Here is a 25,705-nt window from a genome sequence, read left to right as displayed (position 1 = left end):
GCTTTTCCAATAAACTGGACAACCTGGAGGAAATGGACATATTTCTAGAAAAATATAACCTTCCAAAACTCAATCAGGAAGAATCTAAACAGCTCAATATGCCAGTAACTATGGAAGAAATTGAAGCAGTCATCAAAAAGCTTCCTGCAAACTAAAACCTGGGGCCAGATGGCTTCACAGAAGAGTTTTACCAAACATTCAAGGAAGAACTAAAACCTATCCTCCTCAGACTATTCCAAAAAATTCAAGAGGAAGCAACACTTCCAAGCTCATTCTATGAAGCCAGCATCACCCTAATACCAAAACAAGATTAAGACAACACAATGAAAGACAATTACAGGCCAATATCCCTCATGAACTTAGATGCCAACATCCTCAACAAAATTCTAGCAAATCGGATCCAGCAGTACATCAGAAAGATCAACACCATGACTAAGTAGGATTTATCCCAGGAATGCAAGCATGGCACAATATCCACAAATCAATTAACGTGATACATCACATAAACAAACTGAGAGATAAAAATCACATAGTCATATCAATTGATGCAGAAAAATCATTTGACAAAATCCAACACCCTTTCTTGATAAAAACTCTCAACAAGGTGGGAATAGAAGGATCATACCTCAACATAATAAAAGCTATATATGATAAACCCACAGCCAAAATCATACTCAATGGGCAAAAACTAACACCATTTCCCCTAAGTACAGGAACAAGACAGGGATGCCCACTCTCACCACTCCTGTTCGACATAGTACTGGAAGTATTAGCCATTGCAATTAGACAAGAAGAAGAAATAAAAGGCATCCAAATTGGAAAAGAAGTAAAGCTATCCTTATTTGCAGATGACATGATATTGTACATAAAAAACCCGAAAGACTCCATAAAAAAACAGACTTAATAAATGAATTCGGCCATGTAGCAGGATACAAAATTAACACCAAGAAATCTATGGCATTTCTATACACCAATAGTGAACTTACAGAAAGAGAGACTAAAAAAGCAATCCCATTTACCATCGCACCAAAAAATTTAAGATACTTAGGAATAAACCTAACCAAGGAGGTAAAAGACCTATACGCGGAAAACTATAGGACACTGCAAGAAGAGATAGAGGAAGACGTAAACAGATGGAAGAACATACCATGTTCATGGATTGGGAGGATCAACATCATTAAAATGTCCGTACTACCCAAAGCAATCTATAGATTCAATGCACTCCCTATCAAAATACCAATAGCATATTTCGCAGAACTAGAAAGAACTCTCCAAAAATTCATCTGGAATGAAAAAAGACCCCGAATAGCCACAGCAATCCTGAGAAAGAATAATAAAGTAGGAGGTATCTCAATACCAGATTTCAAGCTGTATTACAAAGCCACTGTTCTCAAATCTGCCTGGTACTGGCATAAGAAAAGACATATAGACCAATGGAATAGAATAGAGAATCCAAATATCGACCCAAACCACTATGCACAATTAATATTTGACAAAGGAGGCATGAACATACAATGGAATCAAGACAGTCTCTTCAATAAATGGTGTTGGGAAAATTGGACAGATAAATGCAAAAAAATGAAACTAGATCACCAACTTACACCATACACAAAAAGAAACTCAAAATGGATCAAGGACTAAACACAAGACGGGAACCCATAAAAATACTAGAGGAATCCACAGGCAGCAAAATCTCAGACATATGCCAAAAGAACTTCTTCACTGACACTGCCCCTAGGGCAATGGAAGCCAAAGAGAAAATAAACAAATGGGACTACATCAAAATAAAAAGCTTTTGCACAGCAACAGAAACCATCAACAAAACAACAAGAAACATCACTGTATGGGAGAACATATTTCCAAATGTTATCACTGATAAAGGTTTAATCTCCAACATCTACAGGCAGCTTATACAACTTAATAAAAGGAAGATAAATGATCCAATAAAAAAATGGGCAACGGATCTAAATAGAATCTTTTCGAAAGAAGACAGAAGGAAGGCAAGAGACACATGAAAACATGCTCAAAGTCACTAATTATCTGAGAGATGCAAATCAAAACGACAATGAGATACCATCTCACACCTGTCAGAATGGCTATCATCAACAAATCAAGAAACGATAAGTGTTGGCGAGGATGCGGAGAAAAAGGAACCCTCGTGCACTGCTGGTGGGAATGCAGACTGGTGCAGCCACTGTGTAGAACAGTATGGAGTTTCCTCAAAAAACTGAAAATGGAACTCCCATTTGACCCAGTAATTTCACTCCTAGGAATATATCCTAAGAAACTAGAAACACCATTCAGAAAGGATATATGCACCCCTATGTTCATAGCAGCACAATTTACAATAGCTAAGATTTGGAAACAGCCTAGGTGCCCGTCAGCAGATGACTGGATCAGAAAACTATGGTACATCTACACAATGGAATACTATGCTGCCATAAAAAGAAGGAATTCTTACCATTTGTAGCAACCTGGATGGAATTGGAGAACATTATGCTAAGTCAAAAAACCAGTGAATGAAAGAAAAATACCACATGATCTCACTCATTTGGGGATAATAAAAAACATTATAAACTGATGAACAAATAGATACAGAGGCAGTAAAGCATCGAACAGACTGTCAAATTACAGCAGGAAGGTTAGGGAGAGGTGGGGAAATAAGAGATCAACCGAAGGACTTATATGCATGCATATAAGAATAACCAACGGATGCAAAACATTGGGGGGTGGTGGTGAGGGCATGTATGGGAGTTGGGTGGGGGGGCAATGGTAAGATATGTACATATATAATACCTTAATAAGAATTTTAAAAAAAGAAAAAAAAAGAAGGCATACTGACAGTGCACCTTTTAAAATTTATCCTTAAAGAATTGACAATAGTGGAGAACAATATGGAGTTTCCTCAAAAAAACTAAAAATGGAACTCCCATTTGACCCAGTGATCCCACTTCTAGGAATGTATTCCAAGAAACTAGAAACACCAATTAGAAAGAATATATGCACCCCTATGTTCATAGCAGCACAATTTACAATAGCTAATATTTGGAAACAGCCTAAGTGCCCATCAGCTGATGAGTGGATTAAAAAACCGTGGTACATCTACACAATGGAATACTACGCTGCAGTAAAAAAAGAAGTTCTTGTCATTCGCAACAATATGGATGTAGATGGAGCGCATTATGCTAAGCGAAATAAGCCAGTCAGAGAAAGATGAATATCACATGATCTCACTCATTTACGGAATACTAGAGGCCCGGTGCATGACATTTGTGCATGGGGAAGGGGGGTTTCCCTCAGCCCAGCCTGCACCCTCTCCAATCTGGGACCCCTCAAGGGATGTCCGACTAAATGGGCAGTTGGTCATCCGTCTCATAATCCAGAACTGCTGGCTCCCAACTGCTCGCCTGCCTGCCTTCCTGATTGCCCCTAACCACTTCTACCTGCCAGCCTGATCACCCCCTAACCACTCCCCTGCCAGCCTGATTGATGCCTAACTGCTCCCCTGCCAGCCTATTTTCCCCTAACTGCCCTCCCTTGCAGGCCTGGTCACCCCTAACTGCCCTCCCCTGCAGGCCTGGTCCCCCCCAACTGCTCTCCCCTGCAGGCCTGGGTCCCCCCAACTGCCCTCCCCTGCAGGCCTGGTCCCCCCCAACTGCTCTCCCCTGCAGGCCTGGGTCCCTCCCAACTGCCTTTCCCTGCAGGCCTGATCACCCCCAACTTCCTTTCTCTGCCAGCTTGGTCACCCCTAACTGCCCTCCCCTGCAGGCCTGATTGCCCACAACTGCCCTCCCTTGCAGGCCTGGTCCCTCCCAACTGCCCTCCCTTGCTGGCCGTCTTGTGGTGGCCATCTTGTGTCCACATGGGGGTAGGATCTTTGACCACATGGGGACAGCCATCTGGCGTGTTGGAGTGATGGTCAATCTGCATATTACTCTTTTATTAGATAGGATAGAGGCCTGGTGCACGGGTGGGGCCAGCTGGTTTGCCCTGAAGGGTGTCCCGGATTAGGGTGGGGGTTCCCTTGGGGTGTGTGGCGGCCTGGGCGAGGGGCCTGTGGTGGTTTGAAGGCCGGCCACACCCCCTGGGGACCCAAGTGGAGGCCCTGGTATCTGGGGTTTATTTATCTTCTACAATTGAAACTTTGTAGCCGGGAGCAGAGCCAAGCCTTCTGCTTGCTCCATGGCGGCAGCCATTTTTTTTGGGATTTATGTATCTTTTATAATTGAAACTTTGTAGCCTTAAGTGGAGGCCTGGGCCAGCCAGGGTGTGCAGAAAGCTTGGCTTCCTCCATCGCTGCGGGCAACCCTAGCCTCCTGCTCTTTCCAGCTCCATGGCTGCCGCCATTTCTGTTTGGTTTTATGTATCTTCTATCATTGAAACTTTGTAGCCTTGAGTGGAAGCCGAGACCGGCAAGGGTAGGCAGAAAGCTTGGCTTCCTCCATCGCTGGGGAAACCCAAGCCTCCCTCCTGCTCTTTGTGGCCATAGCCATCTTGGTTGGGTTTATTTGCATATTCGCTCCTGATTGGCTGGTGGGCGTGGCTGGTGGGCGTGGCTGGTGGTGTAGCAGAGTGATGGTTAATTTGCATATTACTCTTTTATTATATAGGATAAAGAACAACATAAACTGATGAACAAAAACAGATCCAGAGACAGAGAAGCATCAATCAGACTGTCAAACCTCAGAGGGAAGGTAGGAGAGGTGGGGGTAAGGGGGAGAGATCAATCAAAGGACTTGTACGCATGCATATAAGCCTAACCAAGGAACACAGACAACAGGGGGAGTGAGGGAATGAGTGGGGGGTAGAGGGGCTATGGGGGATAAGGACACATATGTAATACCTTAATCAATAAAGAAAAAAGTATTTTTTAAAAAAGTTACCTAGCTTTAATTCCCTTAATCATTCCTCATCTATACTAATAAAAGGTTAATATGCTAATTCCGTCGTCGGCAAACTGTGGCTCGCGAGCCACATGCGGCTCTTTGGCCCCTTGAGTGTGGCTCTTCCACAAAATACCACGGCCTGAGTGAGTCTATTTTGAAGAAGTGGCATTAGAAGAAGTTTAAGTTTAAAAAATTTGGCTCTCAAAAGAAATTTCAATCGTTGTACTGTTGATATTTGGCTCTGTTGACTAATGAGTTTGCCAACCACTGTGCTAATTAGACCGGGAGACCTTCTGGGAGACCTTCTGGACATCCTTCCGGATAAAGCCATGGTGGCAGGGCTGAGGCAGAGGCAGTTACAGGCAATCAGTCCAGAAGGGGAGGGCCGTTGGGGTGATCAGGCTGGTGGGGGGTGGCAGTTGGGGGCGAGTAGGCTGGTGGGGGGGTGGCAGTTGGGGGCGAGTAGGCTGGCGGGAGGGGGCCAGTTGGGGGCGAGCAGGCTGGTGGGTGGGGGGCAGTTGGGACAAGCAGGCCGGCCGGGGGGGGGGGGGCAGTTGGGTGCGAGAAGGCCAGCCAGCACAGTGGTTAGGGGCGATCAGGCCGGCAGGCAGGTGAGCGGTTTGGAGCCTGTGTTCCCAGATTTCGAGTCGGACATCCCCCAAGGGGTCCCACATTGGAGAGGGTGCAGGCCGAGCTGAGGGAAACCCTCACTGGTGCACGAATTTTGTGCACTGGGCCACTAGTTTATAACATAATTGTCTTAAACATGTCTTCTACATACTTTGAGAACCAATTCAGACAATGTTATTCAAAAACAATTTGAAAAATTCAGAGGAGCAGTAAGCCTACAACATTTACCCATATTTTTCTTTTTTACATTGTTCTTTCCTCCTTCCAGATAGTCCAAGATTCCTTATTTGTCATTTCCTTTATATTTTAAAAAATTCCTCAGCCATTCTTTTAAGGTAGTTCTGCTGGTGACAAATTCTCTGTTTTTCTTCACCTGAAAATATCAATTTCCCCATCATTCCTGAAGGATATTTCTGCTGGATATAGCATTCTGGTCTGAAAGTTCTTTTATTTGAGCATTTAAAAAATGTTGTGCCACTTCTTCATGGCCTCCATAGTTTCTGATAAGGAATCTGTTGTCATTCTTATCATTTCCCCCTTATAGGCAAGGTGTTATTTCTTTCTTGCTGCTCTCATAATTCTATCTTTGTCTTTAGTTTTCAGAAGTTTGACTATGATGTTTCTTGATATGGATTTCTTTGGCTTTATCCTGTTTGCTTGGCTTCGTTAATTTGCAGATTTATGTCTTTTGCTAAATTTAGATAATTTTTAGCCATTTCTTCTTCAAATATTTTTCAGCCCCTTTCCTTCCCCCGTCCCCCAGGACTATGATGACAGGAGTGTTAGATCTTTTGTTATAATCCTACTAGAGGCCTAGTGCAGTGGTCGGCAAACCACTCGTGAGCCACATGCGGCTCTTTGGCCCCTTGAGTGTGGCTCTTCCACAAAATACCACAGCCTGGGCGAGTCTATTTTGAAGAAGTGTTGTTAGAAGAAGTTTAAGTTTAAAAAATTTGGCTCTCAAAAGAAATTTCAATCATACTGTTGATATTTGGCTCTGTTGACTAATGAGTTTTCCGACCACTGACCTAGTGCATGAATTCGTGCATGGGTGGGGTCCAGTCAGCCCGGCCCCAATTGGCTGATCAGGGCTGGGCCTGTTGGGAGGAGGAGACTGTGAGAGGTTGGCCAGCTGGGGAGAGGGGCCATGGGGGATTAGCCAGCAGGCCCCACCCCCAATTAGGGTGGGGGGCCAATTGGGGGCAGGGCCGGCTGTGGGGAGGAGCTGTGGGCAGTGGGCCATCTGGCCCCACCCCCAATTGGTGTGGGGGGGCGCCGATCAGGGGCAGAGCTGTCTGGGGGGAGGGGCCATGGGCTGATTGGGGTGGTGGGGGCTAATGGGGGTGGGGACAGCCATGGAAAAGGGCTGTGGGTGGTGGGCCAGCTGGCCACACACCCAAATGGGGTGGGAGGGCTGGTTGGGGGCCAGCGGCCTGGGGGAGGGGCCATGGATGGTTTGCCAGCTGGCCCTGTCCCTGATAGGGGTGGGGGGGCCAATCTGGGATGGGGCCAGGTGGGGGAAGGGCTTGCAGGAGGTTTGCTGGCCAGCCCGCCCCCTATTAGGGTGGGGGGCAATCAGGGCCAGGGCCAGGCAGGGGGACGGGCTGGGAGCTGATCGGCATGGGGCCAGCCAGGGGGAAGGGCCGTGGGGGGGTTGGATGGCTGCCTTGCCCTCGATTAGGGGTGAGGCCAGCTGGGGGAAGGGGCCATGGGAGGTTGGCTGGCTGGCCCCACCCCCTGATCAGCTGGTTCGCTGGCCGCAGTGGGGGTCATAGCAACTGGTTGTTCTGGTTGTTGTTTTTTTTAAAATAAATCTTAATTGTTCAGATTATTACAGGTGTTCCTCTCTTTTTTCCCCCATAGCTCCCCTCCACCTGATTCCCCACCCCACCCCATGCCCTTACACCCCACCACTGTTTTCATCCATAGGTGTAAGATTTTTATCCAATCTCTTCCCGCACCCCTCACACCCCCTCCCCCCTAACAATTGTCAGTCCACTCCCTTTCTATGTCCCTGATTCTATTATATTCATCAGCCCATTCTGTTCATCAGATTTTTTATTCACTTGAATTTTAGATTCACTTGTTGGTAGGTATGTATTTGTTGTCATTTTGTTGTTCATAATTTTTATCTTTACCTTTTTCTTCTTCTTCCTCTTCTTAAAGAATACCCTTCAGCATTTTATATAATCCTGGTTTGGTGTTGATGAACTCCTTTAGCTTTTTCTTGTCTGTGAAGCTCTTTATTTGACCTTCAATTCTGAATTTGCTGGGTAGAGTAATCTTGGTTGTAGGTTCTTGCTGTTCATCACTTTGAATATTCCTTGCCACTCCCTTCTGGCCTGCATAGTTTCTGTTGAGAAATCAGCTGACAGTCATATGGGTACTCCTTTGTAGGTAACTAACTGTTTTTCTCTTGCTGCTTTCAAGATTCTCTCTTTGTCTTTTGCCCATGGCATTTTAATTATGATGTGTCTTGTGGTCCTCTTTGGATTCCTTTTGTTTGGGGTTCTGTGCGCTTCCTGGATTTGTAAGTATATTTCTTTCACCAGGTAGGGAAAGTTTTCTGTCATTATTTCTTCTAATAGATTTTCAATATTTTGCTCTCTCTCTTCTTCTGGCACCCTAATAATTTGGATGTTGGTACGCTTAAAGCTGTCCCAGAGGCTCCTTACACTATCTTCATATTTTTTGATTCTTTTTTCTTTTTCTGGTTGGGTGTTTTTTGTTTCCTCATATTTCAGATCTTTGGTTTGATTCTTGGGGTCCTTTGATCTGCAGTTGAATTTCTGTATATTCTTTATTTCAGACAGTGTATGCTTAATTTCTGACTGGTCCTTTTCCATTTTTTTGGCATTCTCATCAAGGTCCTTGAAGGTCTCACTAAGCTCCTCGGAGGTCTCATCAAGTTTCTCAGTGGATTTCAGAAGATTCTTGAGTAACCTTATAAATGTGGTTCTGAACTCTATGTCGTCCAGTAGTTTGCTTTCCTCCATTTCTTTCATTTGTGACATGTTTCTTTGTCTCCGCATTTTGCTGCTTCCCTGTGATGATGGAGTAGTTTTCTGTAGTAGGTGACCAGTGGTTCAGCCTACCACCTGAGGTGGACACTCTTGGTGCACCCCTTTGTGGGCTGAGTGCAAAGTCTTGGTGTTAATAAGCCTTGATTGCTGTTGGTACACTGGGAGGAATTGACCTCCAGGCCAATTGGCTGTGAGGACCCGCTGTGTCTATAATGGAAGAACTGCTGTGCTGGAGACACGCTTATGGGGCAGGACTTGCTTCATTGAGGCTTTGGTGCTCACTGAGTCTGCCTCTTGAATGTGTTGCTTATGGATGTGAGGAGTTGAAATCTGGTGTCATCTCACACTGACCACTAGATACACTAGCTTCTGGATCTCCAATGAGGTGCAGGTCAGCTACTGTCTGAGGCCACCCAGCAGGAGCTACAGCGAGAACTACAGTTTTTCTCCTCTTTGTTTGGGGTTTGGAGGTTTTGGAGCTGTCTGACCAGAGCTGCAGTTTGATAGGTTAAGCTGCAATAGGGAAGACCATTTATATGCAAAAGCTGCTGTGTGGAGCTTTGGAGGGTTTGTAGATTGTGTGGGGTGGGGTCTCAGGGAGTCACTAGGCTAGGGCGTGGCAAACAGCCATGGCTGCCAGTCAGCCATCTCTCTTTCTCCACGTTTCCCAGTCCCCCGACCCCACGCCCCAATGCAGTAAACAATGATTGCTGCGCGCACCTCTGCAAGAAAGCCACCCTCACTTTCCGACCCGATGGCAGACAGTACAGCTTCTCCCTGTAGGAGTTTGGGTCCCCAGCATCTCCCCAGAGACTGGAGTTCAAAGTAATCGGGAGCTTGTCTCCCTTCGGGTTGAAAAAAGCAGTGCACCCAGTCGCCCACCACCAGCCTGATACGCGCGCCTCCATACCTCAGCTTTTCAGCACTTGTGCACGTCTCAATGCTCTTTTCTCTTTCCTTCTAGTTGTAGAGCTTCCACTCAGCCAGCTTTCCCGTGGTTCTGGGTGATAGACGTTTTGTCTTTTAGTTGTAGTTTTGAAATTGTTGTGCGAGGCAGCAGTTTAGGTGTTTACCTATGCCGCCATCTTGGTTCAGATCCTGTTCTGGTTGTTATGGAGTTCCAGTTGCTGGCTTTTTATATATATAGATAGGTCCCTGAGAGGTCCTGTTAAAAATATTTAAACTTATTTTTCCCCTGTTTTTAGATTGGGTAAGTTCTATTCTACAAGTTCACCAATTCTTTTCTCTGTCATCTTTGTTCTTTCTTTTTTTTTTTTTAATCAAAGATTCTTGTATTTTTATTTTTTAAAAATTTAATAAATGTTTATTGCTCAGATTATTACAATTGTTCCTCTTTTTTCCCCTATAGCTCCCCTCCACCTGGTTCTCACCCCTCCCTCTGCCCTTACCTCCCCCCCACTATCCTCATCCATATGTGTACGCTTTTTGTCCAGTCTCTTCCCACACTCCCAACACCCCTTTCCACCCAAGAATTGTCAGTCTACTCCCTTTCCATGCCCCTGATTCTATTATATTCACCAGTTTATTCTGTTCATCAGATTTTTTATTCATTTGATTTTTAGATTCACTTGTTGATAGACATGTATTTGTTGTTCATAATTTTTATCTTTACCTTTTTCTTCTTCTCCCTCTTCTTAAAGAATACCTTTCAGAATTTCATATAATACTGGTTTGGTGGTGATGAACTCCTTTAGCTTTTTCTTATCTGTGAAGCTCTTTATCTGCCCTTCAATTCTGAATGACAACTTTGCTGGGTAGAGTAATCTTGGTTGTAGGTTCTTGCTATTCATCACTTTGAATATTTCTTGCCACTCCTGTCTGGCCTGCATAGTTTCTGTTGAGAAATCAGCTGACAATTGTATGGGTGCTCCCTTGTAGGTAATTAACTTTTTCTCTTGCTGCTTTTAATATTCTCTCTTTGTGTTTTGCTCTTGGCATTTTAATTATGATGTGTCTTGGTGTGGTCCTCTTTGGGTTCCTTTTGCTTGGGGTTCTCTGTGCTCCCTGGACTTGTAAGTCTATTTATTTCAGCAGGTGGGGAAGTTTTCTGGCATTATCTCTTCCAATAGGTTTTCAGTATCTTGCTCTCTCTCTTCTTCTGGCACCCCCATAATTTGGATGTTGGTATGCTTGAGGTTGTCTCAGAGGCTCCTTACACTATCTTCAAGTTTTTGGATTCTTTTTCCTTTTCTGGCTGAGTGTTTTTTGTTTATTTGTATTTCAACTCTTTGAATTGATTCTTGCGGTCCTCTAGTCTGCTGTTAGGTCTCTGTATAATATTTTTTATTTCAGTCAGTGTATGTTTAATTTCTGTTTGGTTCTTTATCATATCCTCGATGGTCTCGCTAAATTTATCGGCCTTTTCTAGAAAATTCTTGAAAAACCTTATAACTGTGGTTTTGAACTCTATATCCAGTCCTTTGTTTTCCTCCATTTCTTTCATTTTTTATCTGTTTCTTTGTCTCCACATTTTTGCTACTTCCCTGAGTTGGTAGAGTAGCTTTGTATGGTAGGTGTCCTTTAGGGCACAGTAGCTCAGCCTCCCCAGTTACCTGAGGTGGACACTCTTGGTGCACCCCTTTGTTGACTGTGTGCTCAGCCTTGTTGTAGTTAAGTCTTAATTGTTGTTGGTATCACTGGGAGGAATTGACCTCCAGGCCAACTGGCTGTGAGGATCAGCTGTGTCTATACTGGGATAACTTCTGTGCTGGAGACACCCTTATGAGCAAGACTTGCAAAATTGCAAAAGCCTCTGTGCTCAGCTTGGATGGGGTGGAGTTTCAGGGTGGAGCAGATAGCCTTGGCTTCCCGTCAGCCCTGCCCTAATAGGCCCCTGGGTCTCAGTGTCCCTTGGTAATCGCTGCAAGCACCTCTGAGAGAAAGCTGCCCTCGAGTTTCGCCTGCTGCCAGACAGTCCATTTTCTCCTGGAATGAGTCGGGGTTCCCAGAAACTTGCCTGGATCTAGAGTTCAGTGCAGTCGTGAGCTTCAGTCTCCCTCCCGCTTTTGAAAGCCAGCCGCGCACTCAGCCTCCCATGCATTCAGCAGTCAGTCCTATCTGTGCGCACACGCCTCCGGACCTGTGCCTTTTGCAGCTCCCGAGTCTCAGTGTGCTTTCTCTTCTTCTGACAGTCCTGTTTCCCCCCAAATGAGTCTGGTTTCCCAGCATCTCGCCCGGTACTGGAGTTCAGTGCAGTCTGGAGCTTCCTTCTCCTTCCTGCTTTAGAAAGCCAGCCACGCTCTCAGTCGCCTGTGCACACAGCCACCCGTCCTCTCCGCGTGCAAGTCTCCATACCTCAGCCTTTTGCAGCTCCTCTGAGTCTCAATGTGTTTTCCTCTTTTCTTCTAGTTGTACCGTTTCCCCGAAAATAAGACAGTGTCTTATATTAATTTTTGCCCCCAAAGACACACTAGGTCTTATTTTCACGGGATGTCTTATTTTTCCATGGAGAAGAATACGGTACACATTTATTGTTAAATGAAAATAAAGGAAATTTATTACCTGTATACGGTACGGTAGTACGGTAGTTGTCAACACAAACCAGACAAACTGTGAATCCTACAGTATCAAGAATTTACTCATTTATTCAATGACGATCATGTCATCATCTTCTGGAACATCATCATAACAATCCAATTCCTGAATTTCCTGGTGAATTTCTTGTGACTCCATTTCTTTCAGAATCAGTGGACCAAATCTCTTATGTTTAGCAATAGCACTGTCTTTAAATGAGTACTTCTTGTCAAGGTAGCCTGCTCGCAGTGCATTTGCAATGCAACTGTCAGTGATTTTCTCCCAAGAATTCTTCACCCAAGTCACAACTTCTTGCAGTTTAGGTTTCACAAAGTTTCCACGCTGATTTCTCTCCATTCTATTTTCAATGTAGTCATTAATTTCCATGCGCAAATTGTCTTTGAATGGCTTGTTTATTGCAATATCAAGAATCTGGAGATAGGCCGTCATTCCTGTGGGAATCATTATCTGATCTATTTTTCTTTGGTGAAGAAATGTCTTCATGTCTTTAGCGCAGTGAGTGCTGGCTGCATCCCAGACTAGCAGACCTCTTTGGCTCCCTCGCATAACAAGCGGCAGCATTAAATCGACCCACTTCCTTATAACTGCTTGTGTGGTCCAGGCTTTTTCAGTTTCAAGAATAAAAACGCCCAAAACACGTTCAATCTTTTCCTTCTTGCCCTTAGAAATGATTAAAGGTGGGATTTTAGTGCCATCTAGACGAATTGCCAAAATACAGGAAACACGTGCACTTTCGTAAGCAGTGGAGGGAATGTACGCTAAGGAGGCACCCCGCTGTTTAATTGTTGTTTGAGATGATTGGCCCATAAACACTGCAGTTTCATCCATAGCAATCATGTTGGAAATATTGTATTTAGTGAAGTCAGCATCATCAATAAAGGACTTGAATGCAAGTGCTCGCTTAATAACTTGAGTATCTTCCAACCTAAACAATGTTGTAGATCTTCCTAAAGACAGTTCACTTCGCTGAAGGAAATTATCCAGCCAGTGTTGTGATGCTTTGAAGTCTTCGGGGGCTATGTCAAACTGTGGTGCCATTGCAAGGGCAAATTCTTGAATCTGAGCCCTATTCACAACCAAAGCCTTTGCTCTCCTGTCAACAACCCATTCACAGATCAGGTCTTCCAGCTCGGAAAATAATGGTTGCCGACCTGATCCACACTTGCGCTTTTTAGCATTTCCCTTGTCCACTTGTTCAATGAGGTTACCATACTCTGCTCGCCATTTTCGGACCAATCGGATACTCAACATCTTCTCTGAAGAAAGCAGTAAGATTTTGGCCCCAAGAGTCTTCCACGATTCCTTTCTTGTACTCCACAGAGTAGCTTTTTCTTTTTGCGCTCATTTCTAGGGGTAAAAAAAAAAGGAATTGGGATATCAAAATGGGGGGAGGGGGATCACTCAAAATGACACAGGGGGGATCAGAGGGCGGAATCAAAATGGCACAGGAGAATCAGAGGGGAGATTACCATTTTAGTAACCCCTTTTGATCCTCCTGTGTCATTTTGATTGCCCCCTCTGATCCTCCTGTGTCATTTTAAGTGATCCCCCTCCCCCCACCCCTGTGCCACTGAACACCTTCACCAGACATCCCCCCTACCCCTTTATCAGACATTTACCCCCTGGGGCCTGCCTGGGGACTGTCACTGGGCTTGCTGGGGCCTGGATCTAGGCTGGAGCAGGGTCTGCCACTGACTGAGAACCTTCAGTCATCATGAAGGCGGCCGCGAGCATCAGGTAGTGTCACCAGAGACAGACCAGCACTCACCACCTTCGCCGCGTCCCGTCCACTCTAATCCTCCTGTTCTTCTACACGCATCTGCTAAAGTCTCCTCCTCTCTCCCGCCCCGCGCTCACCACTCACTCCGACCTCCGCTCCGCCTCCGCTAAGCAGTGACGTCAGGACTCCACATAATGTCACTGGTTGCTAGACGCCAGTCGGGGCGGCCCTAGTGACCAGTTTACGGTAAATTAATTTTCATCCTGAGACAGAGCCTGGGGGCCTTATTTTCGGGGGATGCCTTATATTTCACTCTGAAGGAAACTTGTAAGTAGGTCTTATTTTCGGAGGATGTTTTATTTTCGGGGAAACACGGTAGAATTTCCACTCTGCCAGCTTTCCTGTGGTTCTGAATGGTGTCCGTTTTGTCTTTTAGTTGTAGTTTTGATATTGTTGTGCGAGGCAGCAGTTTAGATGTTTACCTATGCCGCCATCTTGGTTTCCCAATCCTGTCATCTTTGTTCTGATGTTGAGCTCATCTAGTGAGTTCTTCATTTTAGTTGTAATTTTCTAAAATTTTCATTTGGTTTTTATTTTACTTTTTGCTAAGAATTTTATTTTTTCATTAGTTTCATAATATTTGTAATTGTTTGTTGAAGCATTTTATGATGGCTTCTTTACAATCTTTCACAGTTCCAATATCAGTGTCATATCAATGTTGGTGCCTGTTATGAGAGTCTGGATATTTTATTATGAGCCTTGCATATTTAAAATTACTATTTTAGCAGGTCTCCTTTGACCCTACTCTAGTTGAGAAACACTGCCTTGTAATTGACAGGTAGGGGTTGAAATTCAGGTTTCCTACCAGGTCTCTTCCCAAACCACTCTAAATAGGAGGGAGGGGGAACTCATTACTATGGGGTGGAGGTGGAAAGCCTCATTTGACACCATTAAAGCAAGAAGGGAGAGAAGTGGCTTCTATTGGACCCACAGAAGAGGAGCTTGTTAATGCTAGGTGTGGATGAAAGTCCTATCTCCCTGTTTGATCTGCTTTGATACCATCTTGGTATTGGGGAGGAGTAATCATACCTTGTTACAGCCACAGCCTAGACTAATTAAATAGGAATTGCAGGGGTGAGATCTCAACATAAGTATGTTTTAAAGCCCCCCTGTTGATTCCATTGGGCTTAAAACATACTTATGCTTAGGTACTACCCAGCAATTTCAATAACCAAACAAGGTTAAAAACTACTGTTTTACAAGTTCCTTTAGTGAGGAGTCTGTTGGTGGTAAACTCTGCTACCATTATTTGGAAATTATTTATTTTAGCCCACTTCTTGAATGATGGTTTAGTGAATTACAGTTATTTTCTTTCAACATTTTGAAAATATTGTTTTACCATACTTTGATTTCCATCTTTAGTTGTTATGTGAAATAAATTGGTAGTCAATTTTCATTTCCCTGCAGAGAACAGGCTTTTCTCCATGGATGCTTTTAAGAACTTTTCATTTCTTTAGGTACTCTTCACTTTGAAAATGTTGTATGTAAGTGTACACTTATTTTTACTTAAATAGCTTGAAAATTTTCACTCTATTTTGTGGGAATTGATTCCAAAAACATTCCTTAATAAACACTCTACATGCTAAACTTTGTCTAAGACACAGCTTCCTAAGGAACCAAACCTGCAGTGTCTCATTTTTTCTAGTCACTCTTGAAACTGTGATTAGATGTCAGATTGTCTCACTCTGACTTCCTATCTCTTTACCTCTTTCTCAGTTTCCATCACTTTGACTTTCTTGGATACATTCTGGGTAATTTCCCAAGAACTACCACTTTAGATTAGCTCACTGATTTTTTCCTTAGCTATTTTTATTATGAATTATTATTTTACAAATTTCCTAGTACTACATTGTTTGAAAAAAATGTAATAAACTATGTTCTAGAAAAAATATAAAACTTCTATTTTAAAAAGTTTGTGAATCCTTCCTTGAAGGTGTGGTGCATTTCTTCCACACAAATATCTGGTGCCATGCAAATATCCTCATACTTACCATTGAACCAATTTTGGTAATTAATATATTCCTTAAAAAACTAATTGTATTGAAGAATTAAATGTATTTTCACACTTCTTCACCTAATATTTTTCTCAATTTTTACCTCTTCAATTGCTACAGCTATATCTTATTTTTCATTCCTAAAGTGTTTTCTTCTTTTTTTTTTCTCCATCATGTTAGACTAAAGATTGGATTTTCTAAACAGTCATCTAATTGTGGTATTAATTAACTGTGTTGCATTTTTCTGTGTCATTAATTTCTACATCCATCTTTTTTGCATCTTTTACTACTTGATGCTTGGTAGGGAGTAGTTCTCAGAAGCAACTACTCTGATTTTTCTGATACATCTGTCACTATGGTGATTTTACCTTATATACAGTGTGTGACAAAAGTAGGTTTACAGTAGTGAGTATACAAAACACAGTTTATTCTTGCATTATTACTTATTAATAATTGTATTGTTTTCTATACAAACAACTATAAAGCTATTTTTGCACCATCCTGTATTTACTCCTTAAGTTATACTAATGCTATCTCACTTATTGCAATAATGTTTTGGGGTGAGACTTCATCTATAATCCTATCCTGTTTAATTTCTGTCTTAGAAAAATTACTAATAACTTTTATCCAATTATTTTATCTACTCCAATTCCAGAATATATGTAATAACAGTTCTATAATTTGGTACAGAAGAGCAAAGCTGTGTTTAGTTTGCCAACCTGATAAAACATTCTGGGGTGTAAAGTTCTATAGATATGTATTAATTCAGTTATAATGTACACATCCTCTATATCCTACAATCTTTACATGAAGTATCATTGTAAGAGAGTTGGGTTACATTCTTCCAACAACTCTCCTAACAATTGTATGTCTTTCCATTTTGCCACGTATGCATACATATATATATATTTTTTACCAGTTTTGGTGTTACACTGTTTGAGGCTAAGTTATATTGATTTTAAGATTTATATATATTATATCTTCATTGAGAGTGTACCCTTACAACATAAAATTATCCTCACAATCAGATCTCATAATAATAATTTACATAAGCCTACCTTAGGCACTTTTACTTCTTTTTATTATATGTTATATCACTAATCCTATCTAATAAAATAGTAATATGCAAATTGACCATCACTCCAACACACAAGATGGCTGCCCCTATGTGCTCAAAGATGGCTGCCCCCATGTGGACACAAGATGGCCACCACAAGATGGCCAGCAGGGGAGGGCAGTTGGGAGGGGCCAGGCCTGCAAGGGAGGGCAGTTGGGGGCAATCAAGCCTGCAGGGGAGGGCAGTTAGGGGTGACCAGGCCAGCAGAGGAGGGAAGTTGGGGGTGTCTGGGCCTACAGGGAAGGGCAGTTGTGGGGGACCCAGGCCTGCAGGGGAGATCAGTTGGGGGGGACCAGGCCTGAAGGGGAGGGCAGTTAGGGGTGACCAGGCCTGCAGGGGAGGGCAGCTAGGGGCAAACAGGCTGGCAGGGGAGTGGTTAGGGCAGGGGTGGGCAAACTTTTTGACTCGAGGGCCACAATGGGTTCTTAAACTGGACTGGAGGGCCGGAACAAAAGCATGGATGGAGTGTTTGTGTGAACTAATATAAATTCAAAGTAAAGGAGCAGAGGGGAGAGCAAGAGAACTGGATAGAACAGCCGGATCCGGCCCGTGGGCCGTAGTTTGCCCACGGCTGGGTTAAGGGGTGATCAGGCTGGCAGGCAGAAGCAGTTAAGGACAATCAGGAAGGCAGGCAGGTGAGCAGTTGGGAGCCAGCAGTCCTGGATTGTGAGAGGGATGTCCAACTGCCAGTTTAGGCCTGATACTACTGGACCTACTGGTAGCAGGCCTAAACGAGCAACTGGATATCCCTTGAGGGGTCCCAGATTGGAGAGGGTGCAGGCTGGGCTGAGGGACACACCCCCCATGCACAAATTTCGTGCACTGGGCCTCTAGTTATTACATAAATGTCCATAGCACACATCTTCAGTAAGCAATACAAGAGTTAAATTAATAAAATTCAGAAAACTGGAACTTATTCTCCTCCAGTACAGTCTTGAATAAAAAAGGTGAGAATGGAAATTCTTGCTTTGTTAGAAATATTAGGGGAAAACATTTAGTCTTTCACCATTAAATACATCAACTATAGGTTGTGAAAATTCCTTTCTATTCCTACATTGTTGAGAGCTTTTATTATGAATGGGTTTTTATTTTCTTAAATGTTTTCTCTGTTACTATTTAGATGAAACTGTGGGTTTTGTCTTTATTAATGTCTTTATTAATATTAATTGATTTGGGATGTTCATTTTTTTACATGTAGGTGTCCAGTGTTTCAGCACCATTTGTTGAACAGAATATGTTTTCTCCATTGAATTACCTTTGCTCCTTTGTTAAAGATCAATTGTGTTAATCTATTTCTGAATTCTCTGTTTTGTTACATTGACCTATTTGTCTATTCTTTACCAAATACTAAACTTTCTTGATTAGAGTGGCTTTTTTTCCACACTTAAAAAATTTTAATGTTCATTAAAACAGAATTATTCATTAGTATAGTTTAAATTATGGAAAAAAAGTAATGGAGTTATTGAAGTCAAATATATTTATATTATATATGGCACATGTCTAGTGAGAGTTGAAGATGTATGGATTAGGAAGAATATCTAGTAATTTAAATATTTTAGAAAGTTGATCTATTTATAAAACCAAAACTTTCATTGTCTTTTTAAAATTTTTATTATAGTGGCTCTACAGCAAATCTTTAAATTAGAGATTGTCAGTCTTCTAACTTTGTTCTTCTTTCTAAATATTGTAATGGCTATTCTGGGTTTCTTGCCTTTTCATATAAACTTTAGCATCAATTTGTTCATATTCACAAAATAACTTGCTGAGATAGGTCACATGGAGAAGAACTGATAATATTGAATTTTCCTATACACAAACTTGGAATATCTATGGATTTATTTAGGTATACTTTGATTTCTTCATCAGAGTTTTGTAGTTTTCTACCTATAGATCTTATACACATTTATTATTCCTAAATATTTATTTTTTTGGTGCTAATGTAAATGGTACTCTGTTTTTTAATACCACATTCCAATTGTTCATTGTTGATATACAGGATAGCAATTGACATTTTAATATTACTCTTGTATCATGCAACCTCACAGTAATTGCTTATTAGTTTCAGAAGGTTTTTTGTTGGCTCATTGGGACTTTCTTCATATACATTCACTAGAGGCCTGGTGCAAGAAATTTGTGCGGGGGGGGGGGGGTCCCCTCAGCCCAGCCTGCACCCTCTCCAACCCAGGACCCCTCAGGGGATGTCCAACTGCTGGACATCCTGTGGGATCGGGCCTAAACTGGCAGTTGGACATCCCTCTCACAATCCGGGATCACTAGCTCCTAACTGCTCACCTGCCTGCCTGATCACCCCTAACTGACCCCCTCATGGCCTGGTCACCCACAACTGCCCCCTTGCTGGCCTAGTCACTTCCAATTGCCACCCCCCACTCCCTGCTGGCCTGGTTGCCCCTAACTCCCCCACCCACTGGCCTGGTCGCCCCTTACTGCCCCCCCCCCGCCAGTCTGCTTGCCCCAACTGCTCCCCCCCTGCCAGCCTGGTCACCCCTAACTGCCCCCCCCCCTGCCGGCCTGGTTGCCCCACGCAGCCTGCTGCTCAGTCGTTTGGTTGGCCCTCACTAACCCCCCTGCTGGCCTGGTTGCCCCACGCAGCCCTCTGTTCAGTTGTTTGGTCATCCCTCACTATCCCCCTGCCAGCCTGGTTGCCCCACACAGCCTGCTGCTCAGTCGTTTTGTTGGCCCTCACTAACCCCCCCGCCGGCCTGGTCACCCCATGCAACCTCTTTGGTCATCCGTTTGGTTGTGATAGTCGCTTAGGCTTTTATATATATATATATATATAGAGAGAGAGAGAGAGAGAAAGAGAGAGAGAGATTTCAATTGCAAATAAAGATAGTTTTATTCCTTTCTTCGCAATCTATATATCTCTTATTTCCATTTCTTGTCTTATTGCATGAGCAAGTACAATGTTGAATAGGAGTGAATAAAAGGGGAACTCCTTGCCTTGTTCTTGACCTTATGGGGGAAAGCATCTAGTTTATCACCATTATATATGATGGTAGCTGTAGGTTTTTTGTAGATGTTCATTAAGTTGAGGAAGTTTTCCTCTATTCCTAGTTTACTAAGAGTTTTTATCATGAATGGGTATTGAAATTTGACAGATGCTTTTTCTGTATCTGTAGATATGATCATATGATTTTTCCTATTTAGCATGTTAATGTAATGAATTGGTTTTCAAATATTGAACTAGCTGTGCTCCCCCATGAGAGATCCACTAGCCCCACCATCCTGATACAGGGGCTGACCACATGAACACCACTTGCCCTTACTTGGTGACTCACTGAGAACCTATCTCAGGCAACTTGTGTACCACCAGGGGCTCTTCCAGTCACCAAGCCTAACAGGCAGGCATAGGCAGGCAGAGATGGATCTCGGCAAGCCTGGGGCCTTAGGTTGACCTCCTCCGGGCTCAGTGCTGTTGGAAGATGGCCTTGGTGTCCAGCTTGGTCCTTACCCAACATACCCAGGCTCAGCAGAGGCAGCCACAAACTGAATCACTCTGTAGTTTCAAACAGGTTGCTCAGGGCAAGTCACATGTAGTGTCTGACATTGACCAAGAAGCCCCAGAAACACCACACCCAGTGGCAGGATTCAGACAACATCAGAATAGTATCCAATTAGCTTGACAAGGAGCCCATCCAAAGGGAGATTTCGGCAGGCACCAGACCCTGCTGAGGCAAATTCCACTTCATGTGGTCAGCCCCTGCACAGCAGTTTGTACACCGTGGTAGGTGCTGATCTTCACAGTCAGCCAACCTGAAGGTCGACCACACACATGAAAGAGCCAATCGCAATCAAGACTCAACTACAACAGGAAGGCTCACAAACCCACATAAGGGACATTCTTGGAGCACTCAACTCAGATGATCAGGGAGATTGTGCATCTGGGTCCCACAGAAGACCTACTACATAGGCCACCCTACCAAGATTGGGAGACATAGCAGATCTCTCTAATACACAGAAACAATCAGAGAAGCAGCCAAAATTGAGAGACAAAGAGACATTCCCCAAATGAAAGAACAGGAGAAAGCTCCAGAAAAAGAACTAAATGAAATGGAGGCAAGCAATCTACCAAATAAAGAGTTCAAAACAATGGTTATAAGGATTCTCAAGGAATTTACTGAGAACCACAACAGCATAAAAATGACATAGAAACTATTCAAGAGGAGAATAATGGCGGCGGAATAGACAGACGTGTTCCGAGCCTTGTCCCGGAGCAGAAAGAAAGAACAGCTGAGGGACGCACAAGGAGTGTTTGTTGGCTGGTTGGGAGACAGCTGAATTCCAGAAGGAGGTGGGGGACTGCTGAACGGGGTTCCCCTGACCCGGCAGCAAGAACTGCGGCTGGGTCCCCTCCCGGAGCTGCGGGCTTGGACGCAGAGTCTGCGCCATCTTGATCCGGAAAGTGGAGCTTATCTGAAGCCTGAGAATCCACAACTGCGGCACCCCAGGAACAGCTGCGAGCCCCAGAACAACGCTCCCCAACTGGCGCAAGCACACGGGTTCAGAGAAGCTCTACACTCCACCACGGAAAGGTCAGATTTCGCCTGGGATAAGGTGAGGTCTCTGGTCCCGGCGGGAGAGAGGAACGCGCGTTTTGCGGGAGCTGGAGGACCAGGGAAGTCTGTGCCTAGAAAAATCCGTGGCTGTAGGGGCTGGCGTGATCTGTGACTGTGGAAAGGGGTCCTCAGAGCTGCTAAGAGAAGGGCACTCTAAAAAGCAACCCATTTTGATCTGAAGTGCAGGGACACCCTAAGAATTTCAGGCAGTCCAGATTTACGCGCAGCCCGTGCGCTCCCTGGGTGCCTGGGCTCACTCGCAGTCCCGGAGTTCGCACACTTGGGCTTTTTCCTCTTGAAATTCTTGCTTCTGATTACTAAGCCCAATACATAGGATCACCCAGTTGGGGACACCCTGGGAGACTGCAGGGGAAGGTTGTTTTTCTGGAACCTGGGGATCGGAGCGGGGAGTGACCATCAGAGAGTCAGCTCTGAGGCAGAACACTCCCACAGGCCCGAGTGCCACAGGGAAAGAAGGCTCTAACACTCCCTAGAGAGGCCATAGATAGACCCGGAAGTCAATCCAGAAACACTGCCACCCAGGGGCTGAATCACAAATTGACTCTTGTGTAATCAAAAATAAAGGAATACGAGAAATTAAGACACACCGCCTGCTTAAAATCAGGACTGGCTTACAACACCGAAGAGCAGTGGATCGCAGGGAACTGCAATACTGTCTGGACTGAGAAACAGGCGTGCCAAACAGAAAAACAGAGGAAGTGAATGACCTTCACTACTCCACATTTTATTTTTACCTTTTATTTTTTTTATTTTTTTATTTTTTTTTAATTTTCATTTTTTGCATCTTTTAATCAAGAAACTTTTTTTTCTTTTTTCATCCCTTGATTTTGCCTTTTTAATGATTACATTTTTATTTTCAATCCGTATTATTACTACTGCTATTTTATCTTTTTTTTTTTTTTTTTTTAAAGTGTCATTTTATTTTCTCTTCATTTTATTTTGGGATTAGGGTTCTACATTCTATTTTTTATCTTTCCTTTAGCATCGTTTTACTCTATCTCAACTCTACCTTTAGGCCATCACTCTCTTCCTAACCTCCCCCTTTTCAGTGTCCTGTTTGTCTTACCCTTTTACTGCTTTAGATTTTCCCTATTCTTTCTGTTTACCCCTTGTTAAAATTTCACCCTACTTACATATCTAATCTCCAATCCCCTGCTCCAAGTCCACATACACCTCTCCCTTTGCTGTCTGAGTTATCCATAAACTTGTCCTTATCTCTGTCCTTTTGTTGTTGTTTGCTTGAATGTAGAATATATCCAATTTTTATGCTTTTTTTGTGAGATTGTTTTGCTTATTCTTCTTTTGTTCATTCTTTTGTTTGTTTTGTGCTTCAGCTTAACCTTGCCTCACTCCATATTAGTTGGTGTTGTAGTTTGTACTAATCCCCAGGCACTTGTTGCTGGCATTTGCTGGGATTAGTGATTGTTCTATTGGAGTTTTATCCCCAATATATATATAGTCTGTTCCCCTTTCTCTCTTAGTCAATTTCTTGTCTCTTACTTTTTTTTTTTCTCTTTACTTTCCCTTTTCCCAATTTCATTTTCACACTCCTTTTTTCTTTTTTTCTTTCTTTCTTTCTTTTTTCCTCTTCTTCTTTCTCTCCTATCACCTAATTTGCCTTTCTCTGGTGGTCACCTTTATTGGAGGTTATTAATATCGTGAATACATTCCTGTTCAGTGCCTTGTGAGTTGTACCTGGTAGTGCTGTATTTTGTGCCTTTAAATCAACCCAGGAGAGAGAGAACTACATAACCAGACACCCAGAGAAGAGAGACCATGGGGAGACAAAGAAGCAGCCCGCATATGAAAGAAAAGCAGGCATCACCAGAAAAGGAAGTAAACGAAATGGAGGCAAGCAACCTTCCAGAAAAAGAATTCAGAGAAATGGTCATAAGGTGGCTGAAAAGAATGGAAGACAAATTCGACAATATGAGCAAGAACCAAGAGGAAATGAAGAAGAACCAAGAAGAAATGAAAAATGACATCGCTGCTGTAAAGAACTCAATAGAAAGCATCAAGAGTAGACTAGAAGAAGCAGAGGACCGCATCAGTGAGCTAGAAGACAAGATGGAAAAAAATACCCAAGAAAAGCAACTTCTAGAAAAAAAAATTAAAAGGCAGGAGGAGAGTCTAAGGGAACTTTGGGACAACACGAAACAAAACAACATCCGCATAATAGGGGTTCCAGAAGGAAAGGAAGCTGAGCAAGGAATAGAAAACCTCTTTGAAGAAATAATGACAGAAAATTTCCCAGATATAGGGAAGAAAAAACCCACACAAATCCAAGAAGCTCACAGAGTCCCAAGCAAAATGAACCCCAAAAGACCGACGCCAAGGCACATTATAATTAAATTGGCAAACACCAACGACAAAGTAAGAATCTTAAAAGCAGCAAGAGAGAGACAGAAAGTTACATACAAAGGAACCCCCATCAGACTAGCAACTGATTTCTCAACAGAAACTCATCAGGCCAGAAGGGAATGGAATGAAATATACAAAGTCATGCAAAGGAAGGGGCTGAATCCAAGAATACTGTACCCAGCAAGGCTGTCAATCAAAATTGAAGGTGAAATCAGGAGCTTCACAGACAAAAAAGGACTAAGGGAATTTATTACCACCAAACCAGCAATGCAAGAAATGCTAAAGGGTCTACTGTAAAAAAAAAAAAAAAAAAAGAAAGAAAGAAAGAAAGAAAGAAACAGGAAGCGAAGAAGTAACACAGGGGTAAAGAATAGGAATGGCGACAAATAAGTACCTATCAATAATAACTTTAAATGTAAATGGATTAAATGCCCCAATCAAAAGACATAGGGTAACGGATTGGATAAGAAAACACGACCCATATATCTGCTGTCTACAAGAAACCCACCTCAGAAAAAAAGACGCACACAGACTGAGGGTGAAGGGATGGAAAAAGGTTTTCCAGGCAAATGGAACTGAAAAAAAAGCTGGGGTAGCAATACTTATTTCTGACAAATTAGATCTCAAACTGAAGGACATAACAAGAGATAAGGAAGGCCATTTCATAATACTAAAGGGAGCAATCCAACAAGAAGAAATAACTCTGGTAAACATATATGCACCCAATACAGGAGCACCCAAATACATAAAAAAACTCCTGGAGGATATCAAGGGAGACATTGACAGCAATACAATCATAGTAGGAGACTTTAATACCCCACTATCACCATTGGACAAATCCTCTAAAAACATCAGCAAAGAAACATCAATCCTAAATGACTCACTAGACCAGATGGAATTAATTGACATCTTCAGAACATTTCACCCCAAAGCCACAGAATATACATTCTTCTCAAGCGCACATGGGTCATTTTCAAAGATAGACCATATGTTGGGACATAGGCAAAGTCTCTTCAAATTCAAGAAGATAGAAATCATATCAAGCATCTTCTCAGACCACAGTGGCATAAAACTGGAAATCAACTACAATAAAAACAACCCAAAGAAATCAAACACATGGAGACTAAACAGCATGCTATTAAACCATGACTGGGTTACCAGAGAGATCAAAGAAGAAATAAAAAACATCATGACAACAAATGACAATGAAAACACTACAATCCAAAATCTATGGGACACAGCGAAAGCAGTCTTGAGAGGGAAGTTCATAGCTCTACAAGCCTACTGCAAAAAACAAGAAACAGGGCTAATAAATTACCTAACCCAACAACTCAAAGAGTTAGAAAAAGAGCAACAAGAAAAGCCCAGTGTAAGCAGAAGGAAGGAAATAATAAAGATCAGAGCACAGATAAACGACATAGAGACCAAAGAAACAATACAAAAGATCAACAAAACCAAGAGCTGGTTCTTTGAAAGGATAAACAAGATTGATGAACCTCTAGCCAGGCTCACCAAGAAGCAAAGGGAGAGGACCCAAATAAACAAGATCAGAAATGAAAGAGGTGAAATAACAACAGATCCCGCCGAAATACAAAGGATTGTTAAAAAATACTACGAACAACTCTATTCCAACAAACTGGACAACCTGGAGGAAATGGACATATTCCTAGAAAAATATAACCTTCCAAAACTCAATCAGGAAGAATCTAAACAGCTCAACATGCCAGTAACTATGGAAGAAATTGAAGCAGTCATCAAAGA

At 42.9% G+C, this 25,705-nt stretch overlaps 1 protein-coding gene across 2 annotated transcripts in view; it reads right to left on the bottom strand.

Moving 5' to 3' along the window:
- Positions 1-25,705, bottom strand: part of HEXA (hexosaminidase subunit alpha) — a 91,875-nt gene that overhangs the window by 8,970 nt on the left and 57,200 nt on the right. The window contains exon 13 of one of the 2 annotated variants that reach the window (XM_080669849.1): positions 13,414-13,441. The exons of the other annotated variant lie outside the window; for it this stretch is intronic. Coding sequence (XP_080525975.1) covers position 13,441 — 1 coding nt within the window. The 3' untranslated portion in view covers positions 13,414-13,440. Of the gene's footprint in view, positions 1-13,413; positions 13,442-25,705 lie in introns of those variants that run through there. 2 annotated transcript variants of the gene reach the window in all.

This window comes from Plecotus auritus (genome assembly GCF_963455305.1).
Source record: "Plecotus auritus genome assembly, chromosome: 1".
Lineage (NCBI taxonomy): Eukaryota > Metazoa > Chordata > Mammalia > Chiroptera > Vespertilionidae > Plecotus > Plecotus auritus.
This window is presented reverse-complemented; position numbering and strand designations above follow the sequence as displayed.